At 41.7% G+C, this 18,375-nt stretch overlaps 1 protein-coding gene across 1 annotated transcript; it reads right to left on the bottom strand.

Moving 5' to 3' along the window:
* Positions 1-3,750: 3,750 nt before the first annotated feature.
* On the bottom strand, positions 3,751-13,608 carry GPR174 (G protein-coupled receptor 174). The gene is made up of 2 exons (XM_028715388.2): positions 13,052-13,608; positions 3,751-6,544 (listed from the first exon to the last, which is right to left on the bottom strand). Exon 2 carries the CDS (start codon positions 5,978-5,980, stop codon positions 4,961-4,963), a length of 1,020 nt encoding a protein of 339 aa, XP_028571221.2. The 5' UTR covers positions 5,981-6,544; positions 13,052-13,608; the 3' UTR covers positions 3,751-4,960.
* Positions 13,609-18,375: the final 4,767 nt, after the last annotated feature.

Here is an 18,375-nt window from a genome sequence, read left to right as displayed (position 1 = left end):
GTAACTGTAATTAGCACTGTAGTGAGCTCTTGACAACACTGGGATAGCATATCAAGAAAGCTAGTGCTGACCTGAGGATAACCCCTCTTCAGAAGGACATGATCCATCTTCTCCTACTTGTGCACAGGGAGATTATTGCTTGGCCTCCCCCTACATGCCCACTCAATTCCTCTGCAATATGTTCAGTCATTTCTGGTGACAAAGGAATTATTCCAAACATTACATATCTGGGGGCCCATCATGCAGGCTGAGAGAAGGGAGAGCCCAATCCACTACCTATGAGCAAACCCTGCTCATGGTAGGCACATGCAATGGGATCCCTAAAAGGTCCGAGCCTTGGGTTGTGCTGGTGGATTTAAAATACCTGCAACCGATGGCTAAAAAAAAAGCATCTGTGTAGCGAGCAGACTGACTGGTGCCTTTGCTGGGTTGACTGCCTTTCTTTGTAATGCACAGCATCTATCACTTATCTGAGCCATCACAGTGTGCTCCATCTTGCCTCTTTCCCCTTTTTCATCTTCAGGTGGCACGTTTCATCTGAGCTTCCTGTAGCAGTGTTCCTTTTCACTTTTTCTTTCTTTCTTTCTTATTTCGCATTGTGGTTTCCGCTCACTGTTACTGGGGTGGCAGCAGGGAGCTAGGTGTTGGCAGAATGAAGCGAGAGCTATTTGTGACATCATTGTGGCAGATTGAAACAGGTGTTTTTCGTCCCAGACTTAGGTGTTGTAGTAAGCTGGGGTGGGGAATCGTTGCTGAACAATTAATATACCTTCCAGTAATGCTCACATTACAGTTTAAAAAACCCCAAACGGTTTAGCCCCAGACATCTAGAAGACCACAGAAAACCTCTCAGATAAGAAGGCCAGCAGCCGTTCCCCCACTGTCAGAAATTTGAGGGGTGGCATCCCAGGAGAGGATTTTTTTTGCAGCAGCCCCTAAGCAGTAGAATTCCCTCCTCGCAGAGGTCCATCTGGCAGCTTCATTGTATAGCTTTCAACATATGCTGAAGCCCAGCTTTGACACCATATCTATCTATCTATCTATCTATCTATCTATCTATCTATCTGAACCCACCCTATTCTTCTGAGTGTAGATTGTCTAAACTGGTTTTAACCTTGCATTTTCATATTGTAACCCACCCTGGAATCTTATGTTGAAGGGTAGGTAAGAAACAACAACAACATATCCACTTCTAGTCCTACTCAGTACACTCATGGAAATTGATAGACATAACTAAGGTTCATGAGTAAAACTTAGTTGGATACAATATAAGAAGAAGAAGAAGAAGAAGAAGAAGAAGAAGAAGAAGAAGAAGAAGAAGAAGAAGAAGAAGAAATTATTATTGTGTTGGTTGTTGTTATTATTATTATTATTATTATTATTATTATTATTATTATTAGTTCAGAAAAGGGCAATCCAAATGTTCAATGGTATGGAGCAACTCCCCTATGAGGAAAGGATGCAGCATTTGGGACTTTTTAGAAAAAGCAGGTCAGAGGGGGCATAATACAAGTTCATAAAATTATGCATGGCATGGAGAAAGTAGATAGCAGAAGGCTTTTTGCCCCCTCATAAAACACTGGAACCTGCAGACATCCAAAGAAGCTGAATGTTGGAAGATTCAGGACAGATAAAATACTTCTTCAAGCAGCGCAAAGTTAAACTATGGAACTCAATCCCTTAGAAGGCTGTGGTGGCTTCAAAAGAAGACATACCCTCTGACATTTCTTCAGTGAAAACAGGGACATCCTAAGGAACAACAGGACATTCTGGGATCAAAGCAGAAACCAGGGCAGCTTCTGTAAATCTAGGACTGTTCCTGGAAAATAGGGACACTTGGAGAGTCTGGGAGGATTAGACAAAAGGCTATCAACAGCTACTAGCTGTGCTGGATTTACGTATAAGCTAAACAAGCTATAGCTCTCTTGGGGTCCCCAAAAAAATTAAAGGGGGAAAAAACCTGGATGTACATTTCCAAAATATAAGATAAGTTCAACAATTACTTTGATAAAATACATATTTTGTTATGCGCAAATGGCTTTAGATACCTATTAGGTCCATAAATTACCATATAGCATATATTCAACACAAAAAACAGTGATAATTTGTTGTTGACAAAGGACAGCTGGACATATAAAGAGCCCCATTACCTTCAGTAGCTTAGGGCCTCATTAAACCTAATTCCAGCCCTGGCTACTAGTCATATTGGCTATGCCCTGCCTCCAAATTCAGAGACAGTACACTTCTAAATACCAGTTGCTGAAAACTGTGGAAGGGGTTATGCTCAGGTCCTGTATCTGTGCTTCTTGTGGGCTTCTGGTTGGCCACTGTGAGAACAGGATGCTGGACTAGATGTGCCCTTGGCCTGATCCAGCAGGCTCTGTGTAACGGTGTTGTTCCTTAGTGAGCAATCAGGTAGCATATTGAGCTGCACACTTTCATATTTTTTTTTATTCATTCACTTAAGACATTTCTATTCCACCTTGGAAACCAAAGCCTATGAGGAAAGGTTTTGAGTGCTGGGTATGTTTATAGGCTGGAAAAGAGACCATGAGATGACATAATGGTACTCATCAAATATTTGAAGTGTTGTCACATGGAAGATTGTTCTCTGTTGCTCTTGTGGGCAGCCAGCCATCCAGAGGTCACATAGCAGTGGTGGGTGGTGTTAGATGGAAAAGTGGATGGAAAATCGATGTGACGCTTACCTTTGTACTTTGCAAAAGTTGAAGGTTTCTACATGCACACCCACACACCAAGTATCTTTCCATCTTTCTTCCAGGCAAGCAAGAGTTCATGGAGGCATTCCAGGTAGACAAAAATGTTCAAGGAGGGCATGACCTGTGGGAGGGGGTGTGGTCTGGGAATAGCCCTGAGAGCCAAATTGAGAACCCCGGAGGGCCATATTTGGCCCAAGGCCTAAGGTTCCAGATAGCTTCTCTCTCTCTCTCTCTCTCTCTCTCTCTCTCTCTCTCTCTCTCTCTCTCTCTGAAGACATTCTTTTAAAACTATATTTCACTGAGACTTTACAGCATTGCAGTACCACACAGATCAGATTTATTACAGTACAAAAAATAGATGCTTTAAAAAAATAAATTACTTCCATCAAACATATTAAATTAACAGTTCACAGTATTTTTCTGCTTGTACAAAAAAATAATGAAAAACAACCTACCAGCCCCTCAAGCAAATATGAAACTTCATTTGGGGAAAGTAGGAAGAGCACATCCCCCTCTCCCACTTGCACCAATGTTCCAGGACACACACGATTATTTTCAGGAACAACTATCCCTCTAACACAGCCTTTGCCAAGGGGGTCTGGGGTCCTTCAGATGTTTTGGAAGAGAATCCCCACCAGCCCCAGCCAGATTCTATAGGCATCTGCTTGGCCACAGTGAGAAGTGTTTGTTGGACTCAGTGGGCTTTTGGCCTGATCGAGAAGGCCTCTTCTTATGTTCCTACATCTGATCCAGCACATGGGGATGCCACAAAGCCACCCTTGAGAGCTGAGGAGTCATTGGCAACTTTGGATGTTGTTGGAACCCAGTTCCCATCAGCCTCAGCCTATCCAGCCAGTGGCCAGCGATGATGGGAGCCATAGTCCAACAAAACTTAGAGGACTGCAAGCTCCATATTCCATTGTTGTAAACAGTGAAATGGGTCCACATCCTAAATCATGAATGCAGATGCAACTAATCTCTAATAAGTGTGTTGGTAATCTTGTTGTGTATTATGAGGTATAAAAATCGCAAACAACAAAGGCTCTTAACATTATACTGCTGTGTACGGATTTACATACATTTTTACCCTGAAATATGTCCCAGAGAACTTAATGGAACTTATAACAACAACAACAACAACAACAACAACAACAACAACAACAACAACAACAACAACAACATATTGACTGTTTAGGGCTTTAAAGGTCAGCACCAACACTTTGAATTGTACTCGGAAACATACTGGGAGCCAATGTAGGTCTTTCAGGACTGGTGCTATATGGTCTCGGTGGCTGCTCCCAGTCACCAGTCTAGCTGCCGCATTCTGGATTAGTTGTGGTTTCTGAGTCACCTTCAAAGGTAGCCCCACAGAGAGCACATTGCAGTAGTCCAAGCAGGAGAGAACCAGTGCATGTACCACTGTGGTGAGACAATGCACAGGCAAGTAAGGTCTTAGCTTACGTACTAGGTGGAGCTGGTAGATAGCCATCCCGGACACTGAATTAACCTGTGACTCCATGGATAGCTGTGAGTTTTAAAAGTACTTTGTAACATTCCTCAGCACTGCTTGCCAATGTAGCCAGCTAGTATTTCCTAGTGAATATCAGCAGTTCACTGCTATAGGACGTGAGGGTGACCACTACCTTAGATGGCTTTTTAAAAAAAGATTAAACCAGTTCATGGAGGAGAAGTCAGCCAGTGACTATTGGACATAATGGGGTTTAGGATTGTATCTATCAAAGTTATGTAAGACTTAGCACTAGAACAATGCTATTTCCTCCTCCCCTCATATGTACCCTATACCAAACCCAAATCTGATCTGGAGGGATGGAAGGAAACCAAGAATAGATTTAGGGGGCATGCAGGGGGAGAAGAGGTGGATAGGGCTCCATTGCACAAGAATAAATCACTGAGACAATGAAATGAGCTGCTGAACGCTATGTTGAATACAATCCCATATCTCCTTGCAAAACCCCAAGCACCAGCACTGTGTCACTTCTGGATAAGCAAAAATGTCTATTTAGTCAAATGCTAATGTTCCAGTATGCAATTAAATACAAGTGTTGGTATAATTTTGAATATTATTTAAAATCAGTAGTATCAGTGGAAGTGCAGGCAAAACACAAAAGTTCCATTGGTCAAAGCATGAAAGCCAGCTAGTCCACAGATTGCAAAGGGACCAGACCATTGCCTTGCCACACCAGTAGAGTTTTAAGCCCATAGAGTCAGGTTTACCCACTTCAAACAGTATGACTTGGATTTTCTGCCACACAGCCAAGTGAGGTCTGCTGCTCTGGGCCATTTGTATTTTCATAGCGTGTGTTATGGAGCTGAATGCTGTCCTGCAAATCTTGCCTTGAAAGCCGTCTTCGGAACTCATCTGTGGTAAAATAATAAATGACAGGGTCTGCACAAGAGTTTAAGCTGGCAAGGCACAAGGCCACCGTGTGGAATATCAAAATCACTTTTCGGGCATAGCAGTCTTTTATCTTGTTGGCTTTCACAAAGTAATCCAACGGGAAGCTGATGTGGTAAGGTGCAAAGCAAATCAGAAAGACCACGGCACAAGTCAGGATCATCTTCAGAGCTTTCCGTTTCTCTCCAAGGTCTTGGGAAACTGAATTTTTTTCTTTTAGAGATAAGATGGTCTTCCACGAACAATAGACGATGATCAGCAGAGGAGTTACAAATCCAACTAGTTCACCAAAGGACATCATTACTATAGAGATGGTACCATCAACAGCCTTCACTGGAAGATCCACAAAGCATTTATTACTAATTTGTGTCTCATTAGAGGTGAGTCGTAGAAGGGGGAAAGGCAAGCAGCCAACACAGACTAGAATCCACCCAGCAATGCAAACGTACACATCGTAGATGCGTTTGCAGTCGCTGAACCTAAAGGGATACATGAGGAATAAGAACCGCCTCACACTGATGCAAACCAAGAAGTAGATGCTTGCATACATGTTGACATATTTCAGGTAGAAGCAAAACATGCACAGCTCCTTCCCAAGGTGCCAGCTTTCTGACAGGTAGTAGAAAATCCTCAGCGGCAAAGACAAAACTTGTGCCAAGTCTGCAATCGCAAGGTTGATCATAAAAATCACAGCCCGCTTTGTTTCTTTCATGTACCCATAAAATACCCAGAGGGCTAAAATGTTCCCAATCAGCCCAGGAACCAAGATGATGGTGTACATGACTGCATAGAAACGCTTTGAGAAATCATTCTCCCCATTGCAATCCGGGCCATCAGCCACCATGGTGCTTTTCAGGAGGGAGCAGAGACGCTGGTGGAAATGTAAGGTAACCAGCTAAAGATTTACCCCCCTTGAAACCTTGTGAAAAGGAAATGAGGATATAAGGCAACTGGAGAAGCTGCAGACGTGGAATCCATGAATTGTCTGTTTTCTTGGCATTCTCTCCAATGTAAAAAATGTATTCCAGAAATCTTACGAAGATTCTTTTGGAGGCTTGCTAGGATTTGTTTCTCCAAATCTTAGAGATTTATGTGTAGGGCCTTCTTCAGCTACTTTTATCATATTTATGAGTTGGTCTTTTCATTGGCCATGGCATCCATTGGATTTTGATAGAAACAGATAACAAACTCATGTCCTTTTTCAAATGAATTTTACATCAAGGGAGAGGGTGGTTTCCTGTCTGGATGCACCAAAGCTGTGCATGGTGACGAGTCAGACTGAAGCAAGTATCATCTGAAGTGTTGCAGCTACTGTAATGAAATGATCTTCTATTTGATTTTGAGTGACACTCTCAAAAGACACCTCGTGGCTGGAGCTCTGCTGCAAATGATAACTCTACACCTACAGCTGAAGAAAACACAAAAAATGATTTACTCTATAGTTTGTTTGTTTTTTATTTATTTCACTTAACAGTATTTATATATGTAACAACACCTCTAAGCTGTTTCCAAGAAATATTAAAATTATAAATGAAAACAGCTAAAAATAAGTAATTAAAATCAATTTTATAAATAGAACCTGCAGTAAAGAGATTTATATCAGCATCTACATGTCTGGGAAGCTGTCCTAAAGAAAAATGTTCTAAGCATGCGCTGGAAGGAATGCAGTGAAGGCACCTGCCTGCCTGATGTCAATAGGCAGGGAGTTCCAAAGTGTAGGTGCTTTTCTTACAAGTGTGAACAAGTACCATGTGGCATCTGTAAAAGTGCCAGTTCTGCAGATTGAAGCAGTTGAGTGGGCACATATGGGGTGAGGTGATTCCCGTCCCAAGCCAGTAAGGGCTTTATATACCAATAAAAACACCTAGAACTTGGCCCGTAAACAAATCAGTAACCAGTGCAGATCTCCAAGCAGAAGTGTCTTACACAGTCAATGCTGAAGTGGTTATCCACTTCCAAGACTACAATGGGGTGAAGAACCTGTGGCCTGTGACCAAGAAGTCACCCTCTCGGTCTCTCTATTCAGCCCTTGGTACTCTTCCCACATTCCTTCTCCTCATGCATGCTACACTTTCACCAGCCTTGCTCTGCACTCTCCTCAAGTCCCTTTGCCTGGCTGAAATGTGTTATTGAACTGTGACAGTGCCTTTTGCTTTCATGGATGGAGAGATTTGGAGAGGCAGGGGATTGTTACCTGTTAGTGATTCAAACTGGCTTATAGAAACTTTTGCGTGGCTGGAATGTAGCCAGCTTGACAAACGTAAGAGTCCCATCCAATGGTCCACCCATTTTTGCATTTGGCACCACCCACCAATGGCATGTGGTTCCCTTCATCCAATACAAAGACGCACCACCAATCTAATGTGCCAACAACCACACATTAAGTTAGTGACATGTTGTGCTCATGATACTCATTGCTGAGCTTGGCCAAAGTCTTGTTGGCTTTCATGGTTCTTTCACAGCTCACTTTGTTCCTCAGGACAGATTCAGAAGAGCAGGATTTCCTCCCCCCCCCCCCCCCCGCGGCGTTTATTGACTTTTCGTAAACTCCAGGAACATTTCAAATTAGTATAAGTGAAGGTATGGGATTTGGAGCGATGAAATGAAATACAGCTTACATAAACAGAACTGTCTCTTCCGGACACGGTAATGAAAATTCTGGGAAGCTTTGCCCTCCATTTGATCAATCCTGCACAGTGTAAATACAATCTGGCTGTATTTCTTATTCTGCTTTATTGCACAAGTCAGAATGCATGATATATTGCTGCCTTAACAGCATGGAATGTTTTATAGTCCAGTGCTATTAGTAACAAAATGTATACACTTAATATGGATTTGATAGTGATGGATAAAGCACATTAAAGGTAAAGGTAAAGGTACCCCTGCCCATACGGGCCAGTCTTGACAGACTCTAGGGTTGTGCGCCCATCTCACTCTATAGGCCGGGGGCCAGCGCTGTCCGCAGACACTTCTGGGTCACGTGGCCAGCGTGACAAGCTGCATCTGGCGAGCCAGCGCAGCACACGGAACGCCGTTTACCTTCCCGCTAGTAAGCGGTCCCTATTTATCTACTTGCACCCGGGGGTGCTTTCGAACCTGGGACTGAGCAACGGAAGCGCACCCCGCCGCGGGGATTCGAACCGCCGACCTTTCGATCGGCAAGCCCTAGGCGCTGAGGCCTTAACCCACAGCGCCACCCGCGTCCCATAAAGCACATTACTTAATGTTAAACCATGTTTTAAAAACAGCCTCTTGTCTCCTGCGACACACAGATTGCTAAGCAGAAATGAAGTCCAAGATGCCTTGTAGGGCCCTTCAGGCCTTGAATACTCCTCATTGTTAAAACAAAAAAGAAATCTCCCAGCAAGTTGAAAAGTTATGACATCTGTTGTTAAATTTTTATACTGCTCTTTGTCTTAGGATCACAGTGTAGTTTACAATACATTAGGTTAAGAGAACATTCAAATATGTGAGTCTCCACCTGCTATGGTACATAGTCCATTATGCCATCACAAGATTTTATGTACCTGAAGACCAGGCCCAAATTCTGTAACCACAGAATACTGGCAACATCTGGGAACTAGCCCATGAGACAAACTGGCCAACCAGACCTGTAGAGATGGACCAGAATTTTGGCACAGATGGGTCAGATTTGATCAGGATGCAAGCCTTTAACATCACCACCCCAGTCAACCCAGAGTTTGGCCCCATGGCTTTGCAGGAGGTGGGTACAGGTGACTCCCTACTTATGTGGGGGCTACATTCGTGGGAACTGCATATAGTGGGGAAAACCACCTAATAAGACAAACTCCTTTGTGGAAGAGGGTGTTGATCAAGGGGAGGGAAGTTAACAGAGTGAGTAGTGGTCACTCCAAAATCCAAATGTGTCCACAGACCTAAAAAAAGATCAGTGACCCTAAATTTAATCTTTAGCGTGTATTTTTTTTAAAATCTATGCCTGTCTATAAGCATATGAACATTTTAATGCAAATCTGTATCCCCTTTTTATTTGTGGGGGCGGTATGTGTCTCCTCTGTTTAGGCACCATGAATGTTTCACCCTGGTTAGGCTGACAGAGCAAGGTCACCCAGTTTGCTTCATAGCTGAGTGAGGGTTTGAAACCTAGTCTCCCAGGCCCTAGTCCATGGGTAGGCAAACTAAGGCCTGGGGGCCAGATCCAGCCCAATCACTTTCTAAATCCGGCCCGCAGACAGTCCGGGAATCAGCATGTTTTTACATGAGTAGAATGTGTCCTTTTATTTAAAATGCATCTCTGGGTTATTTGTGGGGCATAGAAATTCGTTCATTTCTTTTCTTCCAAAATATAGTCCGGCCCCCCACAAGGTCTGAAGGGCAGTGGATCAGCCCCCATGCTGAAAAAGTTTCCTGACCCCTGCCCTAGTCCAATACTCTAACCAATTCAGCACACTGTGAAGCAACCAACCAAAGTAGTAATACAGTGGTACCTCGGGTTACATACGCTTCAGGTTACAGACTCTGCTAACCCAGAAATATTACCTCAGGTTAAGAACTTTACTTCAGGATGAGAACAGAAATCGTGCTCTGGCGGCGCGGCAGCAGCAGGAGGCCCCATTAGCTAAAGTGGTACTTCAGGTTAAGAACAGTTTCAGGTTAAGAACGGACCTCCGGAACGAATTAAGTACTTAATCTGAGGTACCACTGTAGGAGTAGTAGCAGTAGTAGTAGCAGTAGTAGTAGCAGCAGCAGCAGTAGTAGTAGTAGTAATAATAATAATAATAATAATAATAATAATTACTTATACCTCACCCATCTGGCCGGGTCTCCCCAGCCACTCTGGGCAGCTCCCAACAGAATATTAAAAACTCGATAAAACATCAAACATTAAAAACTTCCCTAAACAGGGCTGCCTTCAGATATTTCCTAAAAGTCAGGTGCAGTGGTACCTCAGGTTAAGAACTTACCATAATTCGATCTGGAGGTCTGTTCTTAACCTGAAACTGCGCCGCTGCAGTTCCAAGGTACTATTTCTGAGTTAGCAGAGTCTGTAAGCTGAAGCGTCTGTAACCTGAAGCGTATGTAATCCGAGGTACCACTGTAGTTGTTTATTTCCTTGGCATCTGATGGGCTAAGCTCACAAGTGTGAACCATCCCTATGTCTTATGAAGTCTGAGTAACCATCTTCTTACCACTATACTTAACTGGCAGCCTGGAAATTTCAAGCAGTGTTGCCTGAAGTTAAAAATAAATGTGGGCATTTTAGTCTGCGAGACAATGGAAAAACCAGCAATGTGCTATAAAAAGTATGTAAGGGGGATTTTTATTTATGGGTTTCTTTCAAGTTCTACTTCCTGCACCCATTTGCTAAGAGTCTTCTACATAACCTCCCCCTCCTCCACTCTTTGCTTTCTACTTAAGCAGTAGTAGTCAAACCTCCACATATTTGCCACCAGGTATATATAATACCTGACTGTAATGCACATTTTTTGTGTATGCCATCTTGCCAAATGGGTATTGACATTTGCCAGTTAGAGTTTAACAGAAGCAGGGAGATGAGAGCAGTTTGGCCCTTAAAGAAAAAAAGAAAAAGAAAGAAAATAAGACAAACTCATAATTTATAGCTGCTTGTTCCATGAGTCACTAAAGGACGGTGGCTTAATAATTCATGGTTATTTCTCTCTTAACATACAGAGGTGAACCCAAGGTGAAGCCTCCTATGCAGGAACAAAGAGGCTTGAAGAGAGAGATGGGTTGCCTTTAACAAGTGCACAATAAGCAAGACAGTTTCTTCCAATATGGTGATTCTATGATATCCAGCTTTTAACCAGATTGTTTCTTTATTTTAAAATGCACTCTGAAGCCTGTTCCTCATGACGTTTCTGCAAGTTAGAGCATTACTGAGGACGTGCCTGTCTTCATATTGCAACTTACACCTATTTCAAGCTTGCTTAATTGCCATGACTTTACCTCCTAAGGATTGTAGGAACTTGTATTACTGTGAAGGAACTGGGACTAGGTAGAAAAATCGAAGACAATATATTCAGCATTCACACAAAATTCTGCGAATTATAATTTTGTGTGAGTGCTGAATATACTTCATCTTCCCCCTGGATCTCAGGTGGCCTATCTGGCACACCAAAATCACATACAAAAATATGTGCAGATGATCTCAAAGCCTGCTGCTTATAGAGCCTGTGTTTTCTGAATGATTCCTCATATTAACCCACACAATGCCTGGCAGCTTTTGTGAATCCCCCCCCCCCCAAGAACTGTGATGGGGTATTTAATTTTTTATTTCTATTTTAAAGACCTAGCACAAGAGAGTACTTTAAACATTTACGGCCCCTGTGAGGCAGCTATAAAGAAAACACATGAAGATGTCCAATGCTAAGTCAGACCATCTCCCAGCCCTACCTGGAGATGCTGAGATTGAACCTGAGACCTTCTGCATGTAAAGCAGATGCTCTACTGTTCAGCTACTCTTAGGAGACATAGGAACCAGGAAAGTGCCCTACAGAAAGTCTAACTCAGTATTGCCAACACTGGCTGACTGCTGTTCCCCAGGGCTTCAGGGTCCTTTTCAAATACTACCCAGAGCTTTTAGGGATTGAGCCTGAGACCTTCTGCATGGAAAGCAACTGCTTTATCAGTGAGCTTCATTGAGCCTTGGCCCTTCTCAGTGGCAGTGCTCCACACAGCAGAGGACACATGGAAAAGTCTCTCTTTGCAACTGCTGAAATGCACACTGTTACCTTCAGGCTGGTAGTACACAGCCACAGTGACTATTGACACTGATGTAGAACTGAGGCTTGAGTGTGGTCTGGTATAGTGCTTAGATCAGTGGGGCCTAGTTTAGGAATATAGGAAGCTGTTTAAGTCTCCATTGATCCATCTAGCTCAGTGCTGTTGACATTGGCTGGAAGTGGCTCTCCAATGTTTCAGACAGGAGACACTACCAACCATACTTGGGAGATGCCGGGGATTGAATTTGGGGCATCACACATGAAAAAAAGAAGCAGCTCAAAGGCCCTTCTTCACATATCCCTACTCAGTCATGAAGTTCACTGAAGCATTTTAGGTAAGTTACTACCTCTGCGCCGAACGCACCACACAGGGCGACTATGGTAATAAAAATCAGGTGGGTGGGTGAACTGCTTTGAGTTCCCTGGAGGAAAGATAGGCTATAAATGTAACTGATGAGCACATGAGGCGATATAAGGACCTTTTACACATCATGACTGCCACATGGATGCTTTCATGCAGCCACTGTCAGCATCATGTCCTGCAGATTATTTTCTTTATTTTACAACATTATGCATAATTGTAATAGAACTTCAAATTGGTTTACAGAGCTGGGGTTGATTGAAACGATAGTCCAAAACATCTACAGAGTACCACTTTAATGGACACGTGTGTCTCAATTGTGATCTCTGTGTGGAGGCTATGGTCTAAAGTTGTTGCCGAAATATTGTGTGCCCCTCTTTTCTTTTTATGCATAGTTTCCCTTCATTCAGAGCTGCTGTAGGAACAAAGGTAGCAATAATATTGCATCTAAAGCAGGCTGAGATCAAGGGTGGAAGCAGAAAATTCTAGCCAGGACAATAAAATAAAATGATTATCATAATTCTACATTCTTCCAAATGTAAAATTCCTTTTTAAAAGGTACAACATTTAACACTCAGTTTTCCCTTTCTAAAGACTGTACATCTGCATACATTGGAGCAAGCTGTATATATAATCCATTCCTCTACCCATTTATTCCATTTGCAAATATTTCAAATATTTTAAATAAAAACCAATAAACATTTTCTTTCATCTCCAGCGCAAAAGTTCTATAACAACTAACTTACAGTTAAGATCAAATTCATTGTCAACTTCTAATGAGAAAAGATCAGAGCTAGATAACTAAAAACAATAGAAAGAATGAGAATCCTACCGTTGCAAATTGCCTCCTAACTTCAGATGAATTCTGCAAGTGCCTGATACTGTATACAAGTCACCCGATAAAGAAGGTTGCCGCCACTTTCTGGCCTCCAGCTTAATATAGAAAACAAAACTGGAAGTATGCAAGGCGTTCAAAGAGCATTTGATTGAACAGAAGCCCCGGTATAACTCACAATGTGCTTCCGAAAGGCATTTGCAAACATCGTGCAGTCAGCACATGGCGCATTGACTTTTTCCAGTAGGCAGCACACCTTGTGATTGATGTTGGGAGAAGGCTATTTCAGCAGAGAGCATCAAGCAGCATTTGAACAACCTTTGCCGTTCAGCTCATTCCTCACGGTGGAGGTGGAAAGTTACTGTTTCTATATATAGATTGGTGCTTTTCTTCTCAATTGTATTTTGAGTGGTCCTGAGTCAGGGCTGGTTTTGTGGTAGCAAACGGTGTCATTTTTTGTTTTTAATCTGTGCAATTTGGTATGCCAGAAAGATAAGCAGATAAACCCCATAACAAGTGGGTACCTTTTACCCACAGTAGCATGTGGCAAGCATTTGAAAACAAAGCACTGACTAGCAGCTATGCCAGTTACACCTGTGTCTTCACATTCAGTTGAATGAGCATAGAAATTTGCCTTATACCAAAAACAGATCATTGGTCCATTTAGCTTAGTATTGTCTACACTGACTGGCAGCTGCTCTAAGGCATTTCAGAAAGACCTACTCCAGGTAGGTCTTTCTCAGCCCTACCTGGAGATGCCAGGGATAGAACCTGTGACCTTCTGCATGCAAAGCATGTGCTCTACCACAGAGCTATAACTTTTTGCATATTATAAAGTGATGAAATGCTGACATAGTTGAATTTATGATGGGCCAAAGTATTAAATCCAGCCAAATTTTGTTGGGTTTCTTTGGGGGGAAGTGGGGGACACCAACCAAAATTGGGAAATTCTAGTGTTTTGTTGTCATCTTACCTTATTTCATAAAATACCTGTCTGCATATGTGCCACAACAGAATACAGCCCTAAAGATAATAAAGGTCCTTGCGCAAATTATTCTGTGCTTTTGCTTCACTGTGATCATGGTATATAGTGTGTTTCCCGTGTTCCCAATTTCAGCACTTGCTGGCCCTCCTCCCAGCTTACCCACCTCATACATCCCCTCACCTGCATAGGATTATCATACCACCATGTATGTATTTGGGGACATAATTTTTAATGTGTTTTCCCCCCACAACGCTGGAAGGGCCTCGAAGACAAGAGACTGCATACATACTTGAGGTGTGCCCCCTCTTCCTACTGTTTATTTTGGTTCTTCTTTTTCTTTTTGAAGAAAACTCTAGCACTTGGAGACTTAGTTAAACAGGAAAAATGTTTTATTTTCACAACAAAATTGGTAAAACAAAAGATGTGTCTGGAGATGGAATTCTTTCAAGAAATAGGTGTGCATGTGTGCACGTTGTCTTTTAATGTATCCCCCAGCTCAGAGACTTCTTTCTCTGGCTGTAGATCTTTCCTCAGGGCGAATTGCACACCCAGCTCAAAGGCTATCCTGCTATCCAGTCGAACGCCAGGAACTCAAACTCCTTTTTCTTTTTCCCTCCCAAAGTGTTGTCTCCCACCCTGGCTAGCTGTACCTGCAGCCAAGCAGAATGAGACTATAGCTCAGCACTCTGCAAGCTACACCACTCTGGTGGAATTCCGTGGCAATGCACCACAAGCTCTGGTCTACCTGGTTCGTTCGGGGTGCTTGTGCAGAGATGTGCTTTAAATGTATGGTCTGTACAAAACTGTATGGCTCAGTTTTACCAAATTTTTCTCCCAGGGTAAACTGCCCGGGGGTGAGTGTTTCAAAGATGGGACTTCAGAAACCTGTCTTATTCCTGCACCCATTCCAGCATACCATTATTGATTTTTAATTGTATTTTTATTGCTTCTTTTATTTCTTATGTTGCATTTTTATTGCATCACAATTTGAATTCTCTGGAGTTCGGATTGTAATACCGTACAATAAAATATCTAGCACAATGATTTGCAACTGCTACGAATCAGGCAAAAAAATCATTAAGTAATCCTCTAAGACCCCTGGCAATTTTCAAGTTCTTTATTCATAGAGAATAAAGAACCACTGCCTAAAACTTCAAGCCAACTTCTCTATCTAAACAGCTCATCACCATGAGAAAATGCTAAAGAGTCTTGTCTGCCTGCCCTGGAATCCAACCACATCCCTACCTTCTCTGCCTCTGGCCCTTAAGTCTACCTGAACTAAAACTGTATATGAGCCTGACACCAAGTCACCCTTAAAAGAGCTCACACCAGCCAACATTGTTAATTCATGTTATTCTCACAACAACCCTTGGTGTTAGATTAAGCTGTGCAGTGCTCTTCATAGTAGTGGAAAAATTTGAACCTGGGTTTCTTCTCACGTCCATACTCGGCCACTAGCTCTCTAATAATATACTCTGTACCAGGGATGAAACAAAAAATAATCAAATTAATATGGCTGAGTTTTGACTGGAAAGGAAAGCATTTTCCCCCATTCTACAGTGACGAGGGGTCTTGGGATAGTTTAGAAATCTTATGCTTCCTCTTTTGAGGGCACTATGCAGCTGGCTCTCATTATAGTGATCAACCTGGATAGAAGATTTATGTCTTTTCAAAGCTCAAATTCAACCATTTTGCACTGTGACGATACCTTCATTTTTTTATCAATAATTTTTTATTGATTTTCATTAAATATACATTCAGTATACAAATAAATTTCACATATATCTTTGGCTCTGCCGAGCTTCAGACTTCCCTCCACCCCTTCAGTAAGTATCGTACATTTTCTTACATTGCGTATTTTGTTTGTTTATCTGGTTGACCATATGCTGTTAGAGTTCATCTAACCCTGCCAGTGTCTTTAAGGTTTTACAGTTATCTCTTATATACAGCAAATATTTACTCCAAGTTTCATGAAACTTCTGTTCATCCTGATCTCGTATTCTCCCTGATAATCTAGCCAGTTCTGCGTAATTCATCATTTTAACCTGCCAATCCATAATAGTTGGTATTACATCTGTTTTCCAATTCTGAGCCAACATAGTTCTTGCAGCCGTCGTGGCATACAGAAAGAGGTTTTTATCTTTCTTTTTAATTTCCTTCCCTACCAATCCCATTAGAAAGGCTTCGGGCGTTTTGGAAAGGTATACTTAAAAACTTTTTAAAGTTCATTGTAAATTGATTCCCAAAAGCCCTTCACTTTACCACAATTCCACCACATGTGGTAGAGGTCTCCTTCCGCCTCTCCACATTTCCAACATTTCTTATTTTTCATTCTGTACATCTTTGCCAGTTTTACTGGCGTAAGATGCCACCTATATATCATTTTCCATATATTCTCTTGCAATGCCATACAGGCTGTAAATTTCAAATTTACATTCCACAATTCATGCCACGCTTCTAATTCAATGTTATGCCCGAAATCAATGGCCCACTTAATCATGGCTTCTTTTACCTCCTCATCTTTAGTATACCAGTTCAATAATAAATCATACATTTTTGACAGTAGTTTGCTTTTACCTTCTATAATGTCTATATGAAATTTTGATTTCTTGTCCTCAAATCCCAACCTCTTTTTATCTTCTTTTAGTATCTCATTAACTTGGTGGTACTGTAACCACCCTGTCAGTAAATTCTCTACTTCTTCATACATCTTAAGCTTTATACCTTGATCAGTTTTTCTAATAAGCTCTTCATATGTGGCTCTCTTTCCTTCCATGTTGACTTTCTTAATAATTAATACATCTGTTGGTGATATCCACCAAGGGGTTTTCCTTTCTATCAGATTTTTATTTCTTTCCCATACTTCATATAAAGGTCCTCTAATTATATGATTTAAAAAACCCCTGTGGACTTTCACTTTATCATACCACAGGTACAAGTGCCACCTGTACCTGTTGTCATATCCTTCTAAATCTAGAAGGTCCATATTTTCTAATTTTATCCAATCTCTTATCCAAATTAGGCACGCTGCTTCATAGTATATACCCATGTCTGGCAGGGCGAAGCCACCTCTTTCTTTTTTGTCAACCAAAATCTTCATTTTTATTCTTGGCCTCTTTCCCTGCCAGACAAATCTTGCCAATGTTTTCTGCCACTCTTTAAATTGTTTTGATCCTTTAATCACTGGAATTGTTTGGAACAAGAATAACATTCTAGGTAAAACATTCATTTTAATCACTGATTTTCTCCCTAAAAAGGATAGTCTCAGTCTGTCCCATATGTCTAGATCTTTCTTAATATCTCTCCACGTGATTTCATAGTTGTTTTTATACAGGTTTATGTTTTTTGCCGTCAACCATATTCCTAGATATTTGACTTTCTTGACGCTATAATACCAGTCTCTTGTTGCAGTTCTTCTATCTCTTCTTTACTTATGTTTTTGACTAGTTTTGTTCTTATTGAGTTTGAACCCTGCTACTTTGCTGAATTCTTCTATTCTTTGTAAAGCTTCTTGTATACTTCTCTTTGGATCTTCTAGGGTTAAGACTATATCGTCCGCAAATGCTTTTATTTTAAATTCTTTGTATCCAACCTTGATACCTTTCACCTTTGAGGCTTCTCTCAATGTCTTATTAAGAACCTCCACTACAGATATAAACAACAGGGGTGATAGAAGACACCCCTGTCTGGTCCCCTTAGAGATATCAATAAGTTTCCGATACGTTGTTGTTTATGATGTGTTTGGCTGTTTGATTTTGATATATGGCTTCTATACCCTTTATAAACCCTTCTCCAATTCCCACTGTTTTAAAATTCTCTTTCATAAATCGCCAGGAGACATTATCAAATGCTTTCTCCGCGTTAGTGAAAATCAAAGCCGCTTGTTTATCAATTCTACTTTCTAAATATTCAATAATATCTACTGCAATACCTGACAATACCTTCAGGCACAAACATTCCATGTAGTTTTGCCCCAGTAAGGTCCCAGTTAGGAATGTCCTACTGGATATTTGTAGCATCGCTGCCCTTATGATACCATCACACATCACCCCAATCTCTGAGAGGTGAGAGATTCCAGGGGTTCCAGGTGCTTACCTAGGGTTCAGTTTCCTTAGCATGCGGGACAGCAGAGACTGTGGTGTCTTTAGGATACAGTCGTATCTTGGAAGCCAAACAGAATCTGTTCCAAAAGTCCATTTGACTTCCAAAATGTTCAGAAATCAAGGTGCAGTTCCGATTGGCTAGAGGAAGCTCCTGCAGCCAATTGGAAGTTGCGCTGGACGTTCGGGTTCCAAAGAACGTTTGCAAACCGGAACACTCTCTTCCAGGTTTGCAG

Source organism: Podarcis muralis, chromosome Z, assembly GCF_964188315.1.
Source record: "Podarcis muralis chromosome Z, rPodMur119.hap1.1, whole genome shotgun sequence".
Classification (NCBI taxonomy): Eukaryota; Metazoa; Chordata; class Lepidosauria; order Squamata; family Lacertidae; genus Podarcis; species Podarcis muralis.
The sequence above is the reverse complement of the archived record's forward strand: the minus strand, read 5'-3'. Positions and strand labels throughout refer to the sequence as shown.